Here is a 20237-nt window from a genome sequence, read left to right on the forward strand (position 1 = left end):
AATACATACACAGAGTGTGCCTAAGCACACAATTTGAATTTAGATGTAGACCTAGGTAGAGAATGATCTATATTTAAATTAAACATGTGCATTCTGTTTCCTCCTAAGTTTATCTTTTGCTGCTTGCTATCTGTCATTCGTCTCAGATTCCAACCAAAGTGTTTCAATAACTAATATGAGCTCCCCCCCCCCCGAAAAAACCACCCAGTTGTGCTTTTGGTAACCTGTATTCTGCCTGCAAAAAATGCAGTTATGTTCTTAGCAACATGAATTCTTCTGGAACATGCAGAGCCCTGTTGTTTGATGGTGATGCAGGGAGCTTTGAGAGGGGACCTGCTGGTCGCTGTGGTGCGCAAGCGAGAGAGCGCTTTGTGGTGGAAGTAGCCACAGGGGAAGCGTCCCCAAGTCGTGTGAGTCTTTTTTCCAACAGTTTCTTTGTTCCTACCTGCAGGCTGGGGACACATCCATCGGCTGGGCCCTGGGATACATGCTGAACCTCACCAACATGATCCCGGCCGAGGAGACCGGCTTCTGGAAGGGCACAGCGTACGGCCCCTGGGTTGCCCTGGTCCTCCTCTTCGTTGCCATCATCCTGGTCACTCTGGCCAGCATCTTCTGCCTGCTGAGATCCTCCAAGGGACGGGGAGTGATGTAAGGGCAGCCCTGAGCAGGTGGGAGCCCATAAACGGTGGGGTTTATGTGAAGATGGCGGGTCTCCCTGGGCCACATCCAGTGTCCAGCCTGACCTCACGGCTTGTTGGCTTGGATCCCCCTGTGGAGATCAGAACCCATTCCTCACGTGCCCCCTCCCCACCAAAACCACAACTACAGCCTAGAGGGAGAGGAGATGGAGACTGATGCTGGATAGAAGAACAGTTTACCTGAGGCTTGTGACAAAGCCCTTGTTTGGATCCAAGAGTGCTGCAGCCTGAACAATCGGCTTCCCTCGTTTTCTTCCATTGTTGAAGAGCCAGTGAAAAAAATCACAACTTCTGGAAGAGGAGTGGTTGTGGTTGTTCTTGTTTTCTCTTAATGTGGACTCCAGCTGAAAGCAAGGTTTTTCTGGACTTTCACCCACTCCTCTGCTCTGCTTGCGTATCTGTTACTTATTGAAGCTCAGGGACCCCCAAGTTAGATTCATATTGAATCTGCCATGACTGCTTTGTTCTTGGCAAGGCTCCAGCCCTGGGAAGAAATGTTGGGTGGGGGGATTGGGGAAAAAAACCACACCAACTTTTTACATTACAAATAGACCAGTGTGCCTGAAATCTGGCACTGTAGATAAGCACCAGGTGCGGCACAAATTGCACCTGTGATGTGGTCACCTGTGGCTCTGATTTCTTTGAGCTCCCCCAGGGACACCTTACCATTGAGCAAAGCAAGGCTGAGAGGCGGCAGAGAGACCTGCGTGCAGCTCAGCGGTAGAGCTCCTGCTTTACATGCAGAAGGTCCCAGGTCCAGTCCTTGGTTACATCTCCAGATAGGACTGGGAATGTGCCCTGCCTGAACCCCTGCTGTCAGTCAGTGTGGACAAGGCTGAGCTAAGTGGATCATTGACCTGACTCAGTAGAAGGTAGCTTCCTAAGTTCTTGGCCCCTGAGCCAACTTGCTGCCCATGGGAGCTTTGGAGAACGCTGCCATGGTTGAAGTAAGATGGGACAGCCACTCTAGTCAACTATCTGGGATTGTGCCAGTGTGGTGTAGTGGTTAAGAGCGGTGGACTCGTAATCCGGTGAACCGGGTTCGCTTCCCCGCTCCTCCACATGCAGCTGCTGGGTGACCTTGGGCTAGTCACACTTCTCGGAAGTCTCTCAGCCCCACTCACCTCACAGAGTGTTTGTTGTGGGGGAGGAAGGGAAAGGAGAATGTGAGCCGCTTTGAGACTCCTTCGGGTAGTGATAAAGCAGGATATCAAATCCAGACTCTTCTTCTTCTTCTCTTGCCTTTTACTTCAAGCCACACCTGACTTCTTAAAACTTCTTATGATAGTCTGCTAACATTGCATTCAAAAGTCTCACCCAAAATTAAATACCAAAGACAATTTTTGAATCAAAGCGGTACCCATAGTAGAGACTTCTGGTTTAGTCTTCAATCCTGCACTCACTTACCTGGGCGTAAGCTCCACTGAACTCAGTGGGACTTGCTTCTGCGTAAATGTGGGTAGCAGGAATGCACCACTGATTTTTAGAATATTATAATTTTTATTATTTGCTTGCTTTCCTGGGAACTCTGAACTGTGCAGATGGAGGTGAAAGTGGGTTGAAGGTCTCTGAAAGAGGAGCCGCAATTCCAGGATAAAGAAATCACTATTTTTTCCCCATGAAAAATTGCTCCGCCAAAATTCCAGGTGGGGCAGCTGGGATACTGCATTTAAATATACTAACTTGATTTGAAATAATTTGATGAGGGATGTAGAGATAAAACATCTCCCCACCCCCTTCACAACTTCTGGCTGTTTTTTACATTAAATATGCCCCCCACACACACACACACACATGACGGATCCCTCGTGTAAAAGCAGAAGAAAGGCCTGCTGGATCAGGCCAGTGGCTCATCTAGTCCAGCATCCTGGTCTCACCGTGGCTGACTAGACCTTGGTGCAAAACAGGCAAGCTTTCATTGGTTTCTTCCCCACCCCAAGACTCATTAGCATATTCTGCACTCTTAAAACAAAATGCAGCTGTATGTGCATATTCCATCTGTTTTCCTTTTGAAGAAAAACACTGCATGTCTTTAAAAAAAACCAAATGAAAACATCTCATGGATACCAACATTTGGCGTGTTGGGCTGAGGAGTTAGTTATTGATCATTGTGAGCCCCTGGTTTGCCTCCAAACAGCGACTTCAGCATCAGGAGAGTGACAAAATAACAGTTTTCTACCATTAGAACCCATCGCTTTTAGGGTTGGTTTCCAGACAGATTCACTGGTGTTGTGGAAGAGAAAGCCTGTCAGTTTCAGTTGCTCCCCATTTCTCATTCCCTGCCCCCAGCATTATGTTGAATTTGCTCCATTTTTGCATGTTTGTGATTCTTTTATTAAAAAAAACATTAAAAATTCGTATGCATTTGTGTTTCATTTCTCCTAACACAGAGATTTTTGAACACAATCTTGCCTAATAAAATGCACTGCTGCATGCTACTACTGCAGACGTTTCCCTGATAATAATTGGTTGGCAAAATGGACCACAAAGTTTCGAAAATACCCCATGGATTTTGAAAGAGAGCTGTGTTTCAGTTCGTGCCCATTAGGTTCAACTGTGAACTGAAACGTATTTCCCCATCCTCCCCTAAGCAGATACCTTTTGCATTTTGCAAATGTGTAGTGGGGCATGCCCTGATTTGGGACCGGGTGGCACTGTGGTCTAAACAACAGAGCCTAGGGCTTGACAATCAGAAGGTCGGCGGTTTGAATCCCCGCAATGGGGTGAGCTCCCATTGCTCAATCCCTGCTCCTGCCAACCTAGCAGTTCAAAAGCACGTCAAAGTACAAGTAGATAAATAGGTCCCGCTCCGGCGGGAAGGTAAACGGCGTTTCTGTGCACTGCTCTGCTCCGCCAGAAGCGGCTTAGTCATGCTGGCCACATGACCTGGAAGCTGTACGCCAGCTCCCTCGGCCAATAAAGCGAGATGGGCGCCGCAACCCCAGAGTCGGACACGACTGGACCTAACGGTCAGGGGTCCCTTTACCTTTACCTTTTACCAAGAATGCGCTTCTAAAATCCTCAGAATGCTGTTGATGGAATGGCTGAAAAGTGAAATGCAAATTCCAAGTAGGGTCTCTTCAGGGCCCTGACCAGGGATTTGGGTTAGGGTATTATTCTGTAAGCTGGTGGTGCAAGGGGTTGAACGTGGAACCTTTGCCTGCAAAGCAGGTTCTCTACCACAGATCCTTCCCAACAAATCAGGTTACAATTTCACAGTGGGGAACCTTTTTTGAGACACCAAGGGCCACAATTCCTCCACAGTCAACCTCCTGTGACACCACATGCCAATGGTGGGCAGGGCGAAAGACAAAAGTGGGAGGAGCAATGGGTGTGACTTTTGCCCCTGGGTGGTATGCTGCAACTACATTCCAAGAGGTTTTGACGCATGTATGGATCTCGCCATCCGAGCAAGCCAGAAGCATGTCACAATTTGAAGGAACATTCCTGCCAGGCAAATAGACCTGGAGGGGTTGATTCCCCCACCCCTGGGCCTCAGTCCCCTCACACCTCTGGCCAGGGGTACTACTAGGTACTCAGACATCTTGGGCCACAGGCCCAGGACACAAATTTTCAAATTCAGGCTGAACTTCAGATAGCAGAGGTGGAGGGGCATGCAAACTCTGGCTTTGTTTTTGGTATGGGGTGCCCGGGATTTTCAGTGCCCAGCACACTGCATGTGCCAACCCCCACAATGAATCTAACACGTGTGTGTGTGTGTGTGTGTGTGTGAAATGTCCTCCAAAACGGTTAAACCTCAACGGATTCCTCCTCCTCTTCTCAAACTGGGCGGGAATTATGTGGGTTTTTTAAAAACCCCTCTTCAGCTGAAGGCCACCCAATGGCTTGCAATTCTGAAAGACACAACACACAAGGAAAAGGGGATAAGGAGGGAGAAGGGGTGGAAACAAAAAGCAAACTTGTGCATCAATAACCAGTTCAGGTACCCTTACGGAATGACTGTTGCTAAGAGACAGGCAGGACAATGGAAAATCTTGGCTGGCTTACTCTTCTTCTGGCTTACTCAGATCCCAGCCTCACGAAGCGGCTCAGAGCTAAAGTTGCTCTGGCAGTGCTGGTGGTGAGGGCTACATTGGCACAAGGATGACTCCATCCATCCATCCTTCATGCCCTGCCCACCAGCGCATGCACGCATCCACCCCAAGCACCAGCAAACCATGCTATGCTGCTGGGCATGACTAACACAGGTCCATTTCAGTGGGTCTAGTTGGGGTGTCCAAGTTCACTTGCTTTCCTCTTCCCCGCCTATCCACTTTTCCTTTTGTGTTTCATCTTTTTAGACCGTAAGCCTGAGAGACAGGGACTGCTTTATCTCCACTGACCTATAAGCTGCTCTGGGAGACTTTCCTAACTGAAGTGCACACAGTACAAATGCTTTGAATAAATAAGATTAAATAAAACAAAAAAGTGGGGGAGGGATGACCCTAGCCTCTGGGCAGTGCAGCAATTGCTTCCAGGACAAATTTGAAACTGACAGTTAAGATGTGGTGAAGTATTTGTCCAGTTGGGCTTTAGGTACCTCTAGATCTGTAGCTGGTGTGGAGGTTTTTGGCCATAAGATGGCATTGTTATGTTATGCTGTAGGGAAATGAACTGTGATTTAAGAACGGGCGGGCTCTACAGTCCAGTGGTTTTTGAGTTGCTGCCAGCTCATATGTAGCAGGTATTCCTGTTTTGGGAGTGGAGTGCACACACTGCATTGTGGGTAACCAAGATGGGGAAGTGGGGTGTGAAGCAATGTCCCAGCTTGCCTCTGATAGCAGAATGGTACCATTTTTATAAATAAAAAAACAATGCATTCTTTTTTTCTTATTATTGAATTTGTTTTTATCTTGCCCTTCCAATGAACACAGGGCAGTGAGGTTGGCTCCCTCTCACCCCTCCATTTCATCATCACAACAACCCTGTGAGGTAGGTTCCTTAGGGTAACAGTGGCTAGTCCACAGTCACCCAGTGAGCTCTGCAGCTGCGTGGGGCTTTGCATCTAGATGGCCACAGGCCTAGTCAACGAGACTAGCTACAGCATAGGAGCCAACTCTAAGGGGCAGAGGGGTTTTCATGCCCACCCCAATAAAATATTTGAGGGGGCTGCCCCCTCCCAAAGGTAAAGGACACTGCCATTCAAATTGTGTGTGTGCACTACATCACGTGACTGATTATGCAGGGTGGGTCTTACCTGGGGGGGCCCCCATATTTTATTCAAGTTGGCACACACACAACCACAATTTTAAATAGTATTATTTTAAATTTTAATGCAGTTGCTAGCCCTTTTAGGCCCCCATCCTATATAGACACACACCTAGAAGGAATTAAATCCATTGAACAAACTTATTTCTCAGTGGACATGAATAGAATTGCATTATTAGGTACTTTGTAATATTCTAATTTTTAAACTTCTGAATCATTAATAACAATGATTAATAATAATAATAATAATGGAATATGCTTCAATATTAATCAACTAATAATCATAAATAACAACAGAATAATAATTAGAGTATTTCATTATTTTTACTAATGACTAATAACAACAACAGTGCATTCTTTAGTATTAAAATAAACCAATAATCATTAATAACAATAAAATAGTTAGCAGAATATTGATTATTATTCATGGCTAATAATAGCAGCAATCATTATTAATCACTGTAAGTTAGGGGAGTATTTCTTTTTTATTATCAATGACTAATAATAATAGAGTATGAGTATTAATCAACCAATTATCAATTAACTGTAAGATGGTCAGGAGTGTATTTCATTTTTATTATGTATGACTAATAGTAATAATAAAGATGTTTTAGTATTAAATAAACCCATCAGCATTGATAGCAATAAAAAAGTCGTGTGGGTATTTAGTGTTTAGTATTAGCGATTGCTGCTGTTGTTTAGTCTTTTAGTCGTGTCCGACTCTTCGTGACCCCGTGATGGACCAGAACACGCCAGGGCAGCACTCCTGTATTCAGTATTAATGACTAATAATAATAAAAATAGATCAGGCTTTAGTATTAAGCAACTGATCATCATCAATAAATATAAAATAACGGCGAGAGTATTTCATTTTTTCATCATGAACAAATGCTAGTACTACTAGAGTATGCTTTGATATTATTGGCCAAACATAAAAAAAAAACTATGTCCCGGGGTTGAAGCCCCACCAGCGCCGCCAGGTGGAGGAGTCGGGGGCGGAGCTTTGCGCGCTCCGCTTGGCCCCCGCCTCGGCCTTTCCCTCCTGCGTCCCGGGGCCATTGCGAAGCCCAGCTGCACCTGCGGCCACTCGCGGCGACGGGCGGCCAGGTGGGCGGGGCGGGGCGAAGCCAGCTGATGGGAGGAGGGCTGCCATTGGTCCCTTCCCGCCGGCTGGCCCCGCCCCGGGCTCTGCTTTGCTCCTGCCAGCGCAGCGCAGCGCTGCTCCCTCGGCTCCCCTGTGCCGCATCTCCAAGCAGCCGCTGCTACTGCTGCTGCCGCCCCGCCGACGTCGCCGCGATGCTCCGCCGGGCCAGCCGCTGAAGGATGAGCGCCTGTCCCTTCCTCCGCCTGCTGCTCCTGACGCCCCTCGCCTGGGGCCTCCTCAGTAAGCCCCCCTCCCCCTCGCCCAGGGGGGGTCTCTCTCTCTCTCTCTGGGCCTCCCCCGCCGGCGGGCTTCTTGCTCTCCTCCCGGTCGCTGCCTCCCCCCCCCCTCACCCCGCATCCATCCCCTCCTGGATTTTCTCCTCAGTCATAATCTCCCCCACCATTACTTTTTTCCCCTAGCTGGAATAACCCCCCCCCCCACACACACACACCTTCCTCTCCGCCCTGCTTCACTTTGTCCTCCCCCCGCCCCACACCCCTTGCTCTCCTTTAGAAACGCCCCCCCCCCCACCCGTCCTTTCCTTAATTAACATTTCTCTTACTAGGGTTCGTTCCCGTTCTCCCTCCATTTCCTTCATGCCCCCCCCCCCCGCTTTATTTTCCTAATGATTCTATTCCGAAGCTTTAATTGTCTCCTCTCGCTTCTACCCAACCCTGATTGTGCCTGGCTGGCTGACCCCACCCTGCCCGAATAATTTCCTCTTAGTTATGTGCTGCTATTTAAGCACTCTGTTGTTAGAGGGAAGGTTTTTTGGGGGGTGGGTTGAGGGGGTTCCACCGTTGGCAGTTCTGTCTGAGGCGGACTGGCTTATATTGGGGGCGGGGAGTTTAGCTGCAGGATTGGATAGCTTCTGCCAAAGTTATACAGTGCTGATATGTGGCCTCAAGGCTGGTTTCCTTGGTGTTGTTTTGAACGGGAGTGCCCTTATTGTGCCCTTAGGAAGAAGGTGCCCCTGATCCATCCAAGGTCCCTTTGCGATGTGACTTCCATGTGTGGCCTTGGAGCATAAGCTCCTGCTTACTGGTGGATTTCACACCCCGCCCCCACCCCCACCCCACCCGCTGGTGTTCGCTAGAGGAGAGGGGCTTCATTCCTTCCCAATCTGATGGATGGAGCGCCCAAAACCACGTGTCATCCAGTAAAGAAAGAGATTTTGGAAAAGAGGGCCTCTCTTCTTGTTGTGTATAATGGGCAGGTAGCTTTCTTTTTGTTGCTAATTTACAATTTAATCTTGGTATGGAATCATACCCGTTTGCCCGTGCTGCAAATGTTGCAGCATGGCAGTCCTTGCTAATCTGCATAGCTGTCAACTTTTCCCTTTTCTTGCGAGGAATCCTATTTGGAATAAGGGAATTTCCCTTTTAAAAAAAGGTAAAAGTTGACAGCTATGCTAATCTGGGGCACCTCCAGATGTTTTGCACCACACAAACCAGCACGGGCCTGATGGTAGTTGTTGTCCGACAGACCAGCAGAGCACCAGATTGGCAAAGACCCCCCCACACACACACATGCTCACCCTCCTGGCTTTGCAACTTCTGACTCTCACGAATACAACCTTGGACACATCACATAAGTCACAAAGCTCCTTGATTGATTAATAGCAGAGATGCTACCCGTGTTCCCAGTAGAGTGTCAGGATTAGGGTGGCCCAACCTTTGGAAGATGCTGCATGTTGTTCATCTGCATGAGTTACTGATCCACAGTAAAGGCTCCTGCAGAGAGACACAGGGCGGCGTCCTCTAAGGGAGGCCTGCTGGTGTGGCAGAATAAGCCATTTAGACCCCTTGAAGAGACTTGGCGTGATTGGAAGGAGGTGGAGTCAGATCAGTAAATCAGCCAGGGTTGCAGCTTGCAGTTGACTGTTCTTGATTGTGAAAATTTAATGAATTCCTTTCTCACTGTGTGGAAGTTGTTGTGTTAGAGGGCCTGGCTTCTGAGATGCAGTAAGCTTTCCCCCTTCAGCTGTTTGGGTTTGTGGACTTCGTGAACTCTCTGCTACCTTCACCCGAGGAGCTGCCGCTGTCTTCAGATAGCAGCAAAGCTCTTGACTTTCCTCACTCAGTGGATTGACACATCTTGACTTTTACCTGAAGTGGCTGCCTGGGAAGCATTATTATCTCAAGATGGGCGGCAGGATGCTGGAATCTTGCAGCGACCCTTCTCTGTGGTAGAAATTGTGGATGTACTGCTCAACTCTATGAGGCATTCAGGCAGTGGATGTGGAAGACAGTTTAGAGCAAATGTTTTAGGTGTCCTCTTGGGTGTCTGGCCTTCATAATAATGCTGAGGCCATCTTTGCATCATTGAAGCACATAATTTTGAACAAAGCTGTTGTTGGCCTGGCACAGTGCAAAATTAAGAAGAGCTGCTGTGCTAATATGTGGGGTTGCTCTCTTGCAACTCTGGCCCCAGTCACACCATAGCATTAAAAGCAGTGTGGAGTAGTGGTTAGACTGCTGGACTGTGACTCAACCATGAAGCTCAGTGGGTGACCTTGGGTCAGTCACTTCCTCTCAGCTGCACCTACCTCACAGGGTTCTTGTAGGGATTAAATGAGGAGGGGGAGAACCATGTACACCAACCTGAGCTCCTTGGAGGAAAGGTGGGGTGAATATGTGTGTGCAATAAATGATAAATACGATACCACATTAAAGAGTCATGGCTTCCTGCAAAGGATTATTGGAAGCGTAGTTTCCAATTCTTAAAGTGATTTAGCAATCAATCCCTCTTCCCATAGTCAGTGCTGGCTGGCACCATAAGGGAAATTGGGGGGGGGGGGCTTGTCTCAACTTTGCTATTTTAAACTCGCTTTGCAAGCAGGAATTAAATTGCTTTAACAGACAGTTTGGCAAAAAGTGAGTGTGTGTGTGTGGGGGGGGGATCATTGACTTGTTGGCATGCACCCAGGGCTGCCTATCCTCTGTGCAAAGAATTATGTGCCAAGAAAAACTGAATTCTGCGATTGGCAAAAAAAAAAAAAGGCAAATTTGGCTTGTTTTGCCTCATTTATTTGGCTTCTACTGCCTCTCATGGGGAAGAGAGGCAGGATAAGTCTCTCTCTCTCTCTCTCTCTCTCTCTCTCTCTCTCACACACACACACACACACACACACACACAAACAGCAGGTAGCCCTGCTCAGCTCCCCTCTTGCTCTTGAGGTTTTTGCCAAGTACTTCCACATATTTTTCATTGTTATATTTGCTGGTGATGAGGGACAGGACCTTGTCTCTTTATGTGTCTTTTAAAAGTGAAAGCTGAAAATGCAACAAGCAAGCAAGCAAGCAAGCAATTGGTGTGATTGTTTGGGCTTTAAAGCACCAATTAAGAGACAGATTGTGGCCAGGTGCTATATGGGAATTGACTAATTAAAGGACCTTAGAATCATACTAGTTGGAAGGCACCCGGAGGGTCCAACTCTTCAATACAGGAGCGGGGGGGGGGGGGAGTGGAGTGAGCAGACTTCAGCTGAGACCTCATCTGTGGGGGTTTGTCATTGTGGAAATGCTCTGGAGAATTTAGCCCCAAGTGAAGCATTGTGCAGATTTGCTGTTCTGATTCCAGATTCCAAGCAAAAACAGTCTCAGAAGTCACTCAGATTCAGTGGAGCAAAATGCATGCAGAGCTGGTCATATCTTGACACTTTGCCAGCCCCAAATCTGTTCTGAACATGACGAATTAAGAGTTATTAACATTATTATTCTTGGGGAGCTAAATAGGTATATCCTTCCTTAGCTCGAAGGCATTTGGCAGAGCATATCTGGGGCTCATCTATGCTCCACCCACATCCATTCCATTGCACAGTAATTGATAAGACTGTAGCTTAATGGCTCGGTTTTACGCCTGTGTCCAAATAGCCTGAGTGTTTGAGGGCCATGTGCTAAATCGCACATTCATAATAAGAGTCTTTAATGGCTTGAACCACTTCATAAGAGCAATTGTGTTCGTTCCTTTTTTTTAAGTCCTTACTTATAGAAAGCTAGTTCATCAGGGAATATAATATTTCCTTCCCCACTCCTTTATGTGGTATTTCTACATGCAGGAAGTGCATGTTGGTGCAGTGTAAAGTGATAATTTAGAAAGGACCCTCCTGTTTACATTTTATTGAGGGAAAGTTTGCAAATACTAATCAATAATACAGTACATGCATTATTTTTAGGTATGCCCATAAGGGGCCATTTGAATGCTGTGCATATGCAGGTCACAATTTGAAACCTGAGCTGGTTTGAAACCATTTTGCCTATTAGTATCCTGTGAAGGACACTCTGGTAACCATGATTTGGGTAAAGGAGTCAAGGTATTAGTTTTAACATCACAACTGATGACATGCCTTTACTGGTTTGTTTGTTTATTTTTAGTACATTTGCTTTTCATGTGTGTTTTGATACATTTATTACCCAAGATTCTCAGGGCACAGCGCATGGTTTTTCCATCTTCTCTCAATCTCTCTACCTCGATTTTATATTCTCAGCAACTCTGTGAGGTAGTTTATGCTGACAGAGAGTGATTGGCCTAGTTTCAGCCAGTGGGCTTCATGGCTGAGTGGGAGGGTTGAACTTGGCTTTCTCCTGGGCCATGGATGGGAAGTTTCCAGATGTTGCCAGACCCATCAGCCCCAGAAGCCAAGGTGGCCAATGGTCAGAAGAAGAAAAGGAGTTTGGATTTGATACCCCGCTTTATCACTCCCCGAAGGAGTCTCAAAGTGGCTCACATTCTCCTTTCCCTTCCTCCCCCACAACAAACCCTCTGTGAGGTGAGTGGGGCTGAGAGACTTCAGAGAAGTGTGACTAGCCCAAGGTCACCCAGCAGCTGCATGTGGAGGAGCGGAGACACGAACCCGGTTCCCCAGATTGCAAGTTTACCGCTCTTAACCACTACACCACACTGGCTCTCAGGGATGATGGGAGTTCCCCATCCCTGTCCTAGGTGGTCTGTCCATCCAGGCACTGCAGTTGTCTTCTGCCAGTTCCCCACCCGTCTCCCTGCCAGCACTGCTTCCCTTGCATCTGCATTAGTGCCGCATTGGATGGCGCAGCAAAAGTTGTGTGCTTGGAGGTGGTGCCCTCAGTATTTTGGGCCTGTGCTGCAGGCATCTGCTTACAGGGGTGTGGTGTTGTTCTGGGGAAAGTCTGTTTGCTGCCCATTCCTGGGTAGCACAGCCCATTGAGTCGAGATGCCATGGCTGCAGGCAAGGGTGGCACCTAGAGCAGCTGCAGCAGGTAGAATGCTTCTGAACCTTCTGCACAGCCCTGTCAGAATCAGCTCCCAGGATGCTCTGCCTTGCAGGGAGGACCAACGTAGTCCAAAACATCAGGAGGTCACCAGGCTGACATATGGTGATGCTGTACAAATGAGCTCCTAGATTCGAACAAGGGTAGGCAAACTATGGCCCTGGGCCTGGATCCGGCCCAATCGCTTTCTAAATCTGGCCTATGGACAGTCTGGGAATCAGCGTGTTTTTACATGAGTAGAATGTGTCCTTTTATTTAAAATGCACCTCTGGGTTCTTTTTTAGCACTCTTTGCTTGTTTCCTGATCTTCCAGCTAGCATCCTCTTGGATCTGAGCAGGAAGCGAAAGAGGTTTTTGAAGCTGAGACTTGTGGGCAGACTGAATGGGTTCTCAAAACAGTTGAATTTTAGGTGGAAGGGAAATCTGTTTCAGGGCTGTCGCTCAGCAGCAGAGTGCCTGCATCGCGTGCAGAATGTCCCAGGTTCGCTCCCTGGCGTGACCCTTCTATGTTGAGGAAAGATTCTTGTTGGAGGCCCACAGAGAGCCACTGCCAGTTCATATGGGCAGAACTGAACTAGGTTGCATTCCGTAAGGCAACTTCATACGTTTCCCAGCAAGAAGAGGGTTAGGGCCCAGCAGTTCACAAATTTTGATCCTGGGTTAACATCCACCCAGAGCCGTCTCATCCATAGAAGCCGGTGGCACGGTGCGCCAGGGCGCTGGGCGCCCCAGGGGCGCCCCCGCGAGCCCGCCGGCATACCGGGCTCCTCCTCCCCAACCCGCCCCCGCCCCCACGGGCAGGCGGGCACTCGCGCGCCGGCGGGCGGGCTGTAAGCCGCCCGCCCTCGCCTCCCAGAGCCCCAGCTGGAGCGCTGGAGCGGTGCGGGGCTTTGCGCGACCTTCCAGCACTCCAGCTGGGGCTCTGGGAGGCGAGGGCGGCCGGCTTACAGCCCGCCCGCCCGCCCCTCATCATCCGCCCGCCGGCGCGCGAGCGCCTGCTCCAACGCCACGCCTCTCATCCCCCGCTCGCTCGCCCACCCCCCCTCCCGAGGGGCGGCCAGCGCGGGAGGGAGGCGGGCGGAGAGGCGGCAGGCTGGGGGCGCCGAGGGATCGCTGCGCCAGGGCGGCTGATCCCTCTAAGACGGGCCTGCATCCACCAGCATTTTACTGCAGCTTTCTCCTAATAAACACATTTTTCTATGCAGTGCTGACAAATACACACATCTTTGCAAGCAGTTTCCTGTAAAATAATGCATTTCTGTATGTTCTTTTTACCAATGTATCCATTTTTAGGTACGTCATCTTAGCATGTTTGCACCCATTTTTTGTTTGGAGAACATCACTGCAACATTCAGAGAAATGTGGTTTTCGAAGTTTTATTATGACTGAGTGTTTAAAGCCCTTCGTGTAAAACCTAGATATACATATATGCATATGTGTATATATGCATATATGTTTAATCAGGCTGCTGCTTTGATGGTACTGGCCTAGATAATTTAGAGTCCTCCCTGTGAATAAGGAAACAAGGGGCAGATGTTTCTTTACGCTTATCTGGATTTGAACATTCAGGGTTGCCAAACCTGCTTTTCCTGAAGCTTTTCACAGGAGGCCAAAGGTTTGCAGCCAGAGAAATGCGTCCTGGGCTTGGCATGAGAGTGACACGATTTGAGGACAAGGAACATGTGTTGTTTGTTGTTATTAATGGCTGTGGTTCAAATGCTGCCTCTTTGCTTGGCCCTCTCCTGCAATATCCTGATCACCTGGCTCAGAGTGATGGGGAGGAAGGCCCCCCCCCCCGGTTCTTGCAGAAACAAAATATCTGTGCTAAGTTCATTGAGGGTCCAATGGGAGTGGAGTCAGAAGTGGAGTGGAGGCTTACTGCTCCCCAGCTGAGCTGCCCGATCCCGCTCAGCTTGGAAGCACGAAGCCTCCACTTCTGAGGGATCCCCACCTCCAGTGGAATTTGCTGCCAAGGAGTGTGGTGGAGTCTCCTTCTTTGGAGGTCTTTAAGCAGAGGTTTGACAGCCATCTGTCAGGAATGCTTGGATGGTGTTTCCTGCTTGGCAGGGGGTTGGACTGGATGGCCCTTGGGGTCTCTTCCAACTCTGTGATTCTATGATTCCACTCCTGCTTGCACGCAAGTAGGAGCGAGAGCAGGCAGCTCAGGTGGTGCAGGGGCTCAGATGCAGCTTCTGGGCTGCCTCCACTTTCCCCAACCCCAGCAACTATTCAGCCTGAGTGGCTGCCTTCATGGGGTTGCAGGGGATCTGATGCGGAGGTGGGGGCTCCTTTAAACTTTTCCCTTGACGGGAGTGCAGCCGCAAACCCCTCAATGGAAAGTGTGCTGAGCAGCCCCAATCCAGCTCCTGTTCCTGTGCAAGCAGCAACGTTGCCTAGCAGAGCAGCCCAATCCCACACACCTACCGTATATACCCGAGTATAAGCCGACCCGAATATAAACCGAGGCACCTAATTTTCCTACAAAAACCTGGGAAAGCTTATTGACTCAAGTATAAGCCGATTCACCTTTGCCACTGTGGAGGAGGAGGAGGAACGAGCAGCCCGAAAGCAGCCCTTTGGGCTGCTCCTTCCTCTTGCTCCTTTGCCAAGTTTGCATTTATGCGAGCAGTTCAGGAATGGAACAAGCTGCCTGGGGAGAGTAAAGAACCGCTGTTCTTGTACACTTCTTAAGAAATGGTTGACGGGTGAGCGGGCAGCGGCGGCACGAGTGGAGAGAAAGGGCTTCTTTCTCGCCGCCCCCACTGCCCGCCTCACTCAAGTATAAGCCGAGGGCAGCTTTTTCAGCACAAAAAATGTGCTGAAAAACTAGGCTTATACTCAAGTATATACGGTACTTGCCTGCAAGTAGGAGCAGGCTGGGGGGGGGGGGGCGACATCCCTTGCCTGCTTGCTTGCCGCTCGGCCCACCTTCCCTCACCAGGAAAACGGAAGTGTGGCACTCACAAATTATGGAAGTTATACTTAGAACAGAGCATGTTCAGCTTCCAAAAAAAGTTCCAGAACCGGAACACTCATTTCCAGGTTTGAAGTGTTCAGGTTCCAAGTAGTTCAAGAACTAAACTGTTCTAAAACTGAGGCACCACTGTATTGCTCCACTCCCTCTCCACACGGGTGCGCCAACCTCCCCTTCTAAACTAAAACCTCAGTATTCAGGTTAAATTGTTGTGCTGGCACTTTGTGATACATAAGTGGGTTTTGGGTTGCCGTTTGGGCACTCGGTCTCTAAAAGGCTCGCCGTCACTGTCCTAGCTAAAAAGCCCCAAATGTTGTGACCTTTCCTCATAGAGGAGTTGTTGTTGCAGCTTCTTAATCTTTCTGGTGTCTCTTTTCTTCCTGGACTTTGAGATGAGCCTTCATGGCTTTTTCAGTGGTGGCTCCACAGTTGTGGAACTTGTTCTTGGAGACCGCCCAAGCTCTTTCCCTCTTTCCATCTTCAGCTGGATGGTGAATTCTTTCGTTTTGAAGCCAAGCTAGCTTTAAATAAGTGACCTGCTGCATTTGTTGTTCCTTCAGTGACGTTTTGCATTCTGCTGTATCATTGTGTTTTAATGGATGTTTTGTTTTATTGATTTTGTCATATTATATTTAAAAACTGGGTTTGTTTTGGATAGGACAATGGGCCTTGAATATTAAAGTGAATTGAAATGGATCTTTTAAGTGGAGGTGCTGTAGGATTGGGCTGGGCTTCTGCAGGCAAACAGGATTATGGGCCCATCAGCCCAGGTCTCTGGCCTGTCACTGGCTCTCCAGTGTAAGGCCTGTGTTTCAGCCAGTCATTTGGCACTGGGAATTTGAACCCAAGACTTTCTGGCAGGCTCTGCTGTTGAGCTGTGGGGCTTTACCTTTCAAGTGTGTCAGATCCTCATTTTCCTCCTTCAGATTTTTTTCCTGTTAACTGAATGCAAAATTTTGGGGGCAAGGATACGGACCAGTGAAGCGCCCTTAAATTCTAAACCTCTGCAGTATATTTGATTCTGCTACCCCTGGCTGCAGGAAGGAAGGAGGGGGGTGGGTGGGAATCCTGAACCTATTATGGACCAGCATGGCCAAGATGGGGAAGGCCAGGATTAAGGATGGGGAGAAATTCAATTACGGTAAGTTCACATTGATAGGCGAACCTACCCAAATCACACATTCTGAAATGATACGAGAATGAAACAAAGATCACCCTTATCCAATTTTTGCACTGCTGTTCTGCAGCCAAGTAACATGAAAAAAAATGCATATAGTAAAATCTCCATAAAATGCATATTTTATTGTAAATACCATGTGCAGATGGGCATTAGTGAGATAAATTTGCGCTAAAATGCTAATAGATTTTCATGAGTCCCTTTTCTCAAAAATTCACAAACTATGTAACTTTTATGTTGTAAACCAGAGCTTTCCAAACTTTTCATGTTGGTTACAAAGCTTTTGTAGACATGCATCATATTGCTACACAGTACTGTAATTCAGTTTTATTAGCAAACCGGAGGTTAAACTAACCCCTTTCCAGCCCCGGGAGGAGCGCGGGGAGCATTCACACGACTCACCTACACAATGCAGCTGGCACACTAGTGTGTCGTCACACACAGTTTGGAAAGCTCTGTTGTAAATGAAGTATATAAGTTCAATAAACTGGAGAATTGAACTTTAAATTGGAAAAATGAGAAACCCAGGGAAACTGAAATTTGCAGCATCTCCCAACCCTAGTCAGGATAGCTTAGCCCAACCTCCATCATCCTGGTGCCTTCTGGATGTTTTGGACTACAACTCCCAAAGGCCTCAGCCAGAGTGGTTGTATAATGCTGTGGCTGATGGGAATTGTAGTCTAAAACAGCTGGAAGGCACCAGGTTGGTGAAAGCTGGGTGGCCTAGATAAAAGGTAAAGGTACCCCTGACCATTAGGTCCAGTCGTGTCCGACTCTGGGGTTGCAGTGCTCATCTCACTTTACTGGCCGAGGGAGCCAGCGCACAGCTTCCGGGTCACGTGGCCAGCATAACTAAGCCGCTTCTGGAGAACCAGAGCAGCGCACAGAAATTCCGTTTACCTTCCCGCCGGAGCGGTACCTATTTATCTACTTGCACTTTGACGTGCTTTCGAACTGCTAGGTTGGCAGGAGCAGGGACCGAACAATGGGAGCTCACCCCGTTGCGGGGATTCGAACCGCCGACCTTCTGATTGGCAAGCCCTGGGCTCTGTTGTTTAGACCACAGCACCACCCCCTTTCCCCCCATGTAGCTGCCTCATTTGATTTGGTGAGCTGATTTGACATTGTGGTTGAGAGCATGAGCAGTGAGTGGGAAGTCCTGGGCTAAAATCTCAGTTTACTAGTACAGGAGGTGTCTCTAGATGACTGTGAGTTGGGGTTCTGACCTCCTCCCCCAGACCCCGACATATTATAATCTTCATTTGTAATATGGTGATAATTGTGCTGATGTACTTTACCAGGGGCTGGTTGAGACTGATTTAAGTAAATATTTACACCCCACCCAGTGTGGTGTAGTGGTTAAGAGTGGTAGACTCATAATCTGGGGAACCGTGTTCGTGTCTCCACTCCTCCACATGCAGCTGCTGGGTGACCTTGGGCTGCTAGTCACACTTCTCTGAAGTCTCTCAGCCCCACTCACCTCACAGAGTGTTTGTTGTGGGGGAGGAAGGGAAAAGGAGAATGTGAGCTGCTTGGAGACTCCTTCGGGTAGTGATAAAGCGGGATATCAAATCCAAACTCTTCTTCTCTTCTTCGTAGTGCTTACATCCCACTTGAGGCTTCAAATGATAAGATTCTCTATAGCAGCCTTTCTCAACCCTGGGTCCCCAGCTGTTGTTGGAATACAGTTCCCACCATCCCTGACCACTCGTCTTGCTAGCTAGGGATGATAGAAGTTGTAGTCCAACAATATCTGGGGACCAGTCAGTGTAGATGGACTATTGGCATAGGGCAGCCTCTGCTGTTACTGTGTCATATATTTGACAAACTATGAGCACCATGTGTAGGTCATCATTCTCCCCTAAATTCTCTTCCTTTTCCTTCCCACTTCCATTAATGTACAGTATTGGGAAATCTATTTGGGATGGAGGAGAAACTGCCTGGATGTTGGACCTCCCCAGCCTTTTGAAAATTTTGCCTCAAGTACCTCCACGTGTGCTGGTGGTCATTTTGACATTTTTGTAGCCACCCAAGGTGAAACACGGATAAGGCTGTTGAAAATTTAACACTCCGTGTTGCTAAAAATCTAGAGCAGCGATATCAAAGGCAATGCGATGACCGGAAACCAAATACAATATGAAAAACTTTATAGAATGATTCGAAACATCAAGACTAACAAACTGAAGTCTCTGAAAGTCCTTAAATGAATCGCGATGCCAGACTTTACCCAGCGGAGAACAAGCTGTGAAGCTTTGTATAATCGGCAAATGTCCAGTTCCGATGTCCAACTATGTACAGTGTTTCCGGATAATAACTGCTGTTTCGTTGAATTCTTCATCAGCGAATTAGTTCAACGCTTGTTAGTAGAAAGATATGTAATTTCTTCATTAACCAGTCTTTTTTCGCGAATACATATGATAAACATGAAAATGCTCTGGAACAGAGCTCATGCAATTATGTAGTCACTGCTCATATGAAGTTTTTCATATTGTATTTGTTTGTGGTCATCGTGTTGCCTTTGATATTGCTGACTCACATTTTGCCACACAAAAATCTAGAGCAACCAGAAACCCCTGGTTTTGCAGAGAAGGTCTTCATAACCAGTAGCACTCTGCAGATTGTCCTGTTCTGACAAATTTGTGCTTGGGGAGCCCAAGGGCCCCAAGGACATCTGCGTGGAGATTCTCTCCTTCTTCTTACCCCCAAATAAAGCACTACCTTAATAGCGCCTAGTGATGGCTGGCTCTGCTCGAATAATCCCTTAAGCTGCCCTAAGGAGTTGCCTTTCCTGGAAGTACTCCCAAGGTTGCTTCGAAAACCCAGCTTCTAATCTGGAGCTAGAGCTGTAACTTCCCCGCGTTCTGGACATCTGCGCTTCAAGGGCAGGCCTGTAATCCCGGGGGGGGGGGAAGGGGGGGAGCTTTTGGGAATGGGTGGTTATATGACCCATTTGAGCAACTTCTGAAGGAGAAGAGATTTTTTTTGGGGGGGGGGGAGCAAATTCATTCCTCCTAAGAGGAGCAATCAATGTATTTTTATTATTAAGGAATGTGCCGTTCTTCAACAGTGTTCCCATAACAATGAAGTTTTAAAATACAGGCGTGGTGTCTCTGGTTCAGGGGATCTCAAACCCCTTGCAGCTGAGGGAAATTGCCCTCACTTCTTTCAGGAGCCCAGGCTGCCCACTGGATCAGAGAAGCTGTCCTCAGCGTGGGGGAAGGTAGATAGCCCCACCAGCTCCTTGATTCTCCCCCTAGGGCCAGCTTTGGCCTCTCCCCCACTCTCCTTTAGTGGCTCCCTCTGGGGCTTATAGGCCAGGGGTTGGCAACTTAAGGGCCATGGGCCACAAGCGGCCCACAGGGTTGTTTAACTGACCCACGAGCTGCCCCCGAACCAAACCGCCCGCTCGGTAAGTCCCTGTGCGCTGTGCTCAACCCTTCCATGGTGCTGGAAATTGTGTCTGCGCAGATGCCAGAAATTGTGGCTGCACGAGCGATCCAGCCCATGGAGGGATCTCCGCTGGAGTGAACCGGCCTAGGCGAGGTAAACCTTGCCAACCCCTGTTACAGGCCATCAGGAGGAGGCTGGAAGTTTGTGTCCTCTAATAAATCGATCCGTTTTGTCCCCATCTGCACCCTACCTTGACTAACGATGGGCTGAGCCACTCACGAGCTAGCATTCTAACAGAGCATCTTGGCCGCCTCTTAGTGCAGACTCAGGTCATCAAGCCTGAGCTTCCACAGCCACCAACTGCCACGAACCACCACAGCCAGGACTGGCAGCA

The 20237-nt window shown here is 48.4% G+C and overlaps 2 protein-coding genes across 2 annotated transcripts in view; both read left to right on the forward strand.

Moving 5' to 3' along the window:
* ENTPD2 (ectonucleoside triphosphate diphosphohydrolase 2) overlaps nucleotides 1-1458 on the forward strand; it is a 36036-nt gene extending 34578 nt beyond the window's left edge. Inside the window, exon 9 of the mRNA XM_033137853.1 lies at nucleotides 452-1458. Coding sequence (XP_032993744.1) covers nucleotides 452-655 — 204 coding nt within the window. The 3' untranslated portion in view covers nucleotides 656-1458. The remainder of the gene's footprint in view (nucleotides 1-451) is intronic.
* A 5692-nt stretch (nucleotides 1459-7150) lies between these two features.
* The window catches only part of NPDC1 (neural proliferation, differentiation and control 1), a 49529-nt gene continuing 36442 nt past the window's right edge, over nucleotides 7151-20237 (forward strand). Inside the window, exon 1 of the mRNA XM_033138020.1 lies at nucleotides 7151-7293. Within this exon, the coding sequence (XP_032993911.1) occupies nucleotides 7233-7293 (61 nt within the window). The 5' untranslated portion in view covers nucleotides 7151-7232. The remainder of the gene's footprint in view (nucleotides 7294-20237) is intronic.

Source organism: Lacerta agilis, chromosome Z (assembly GCF_009819535.1).
Source record: "Lacerta agilis isolate rLacAgi1 chromosome Z, rLacAgi1.pri, whole genome shotgun sequence".
In the NCBI taxonomy this organism is placed as follows: domain Eukaryota; kingdom Metazoa; phylum Chordata; class Lepidosauria; order Squamata; family Lacertidae; genus Lacerta; species Lacerta agilis.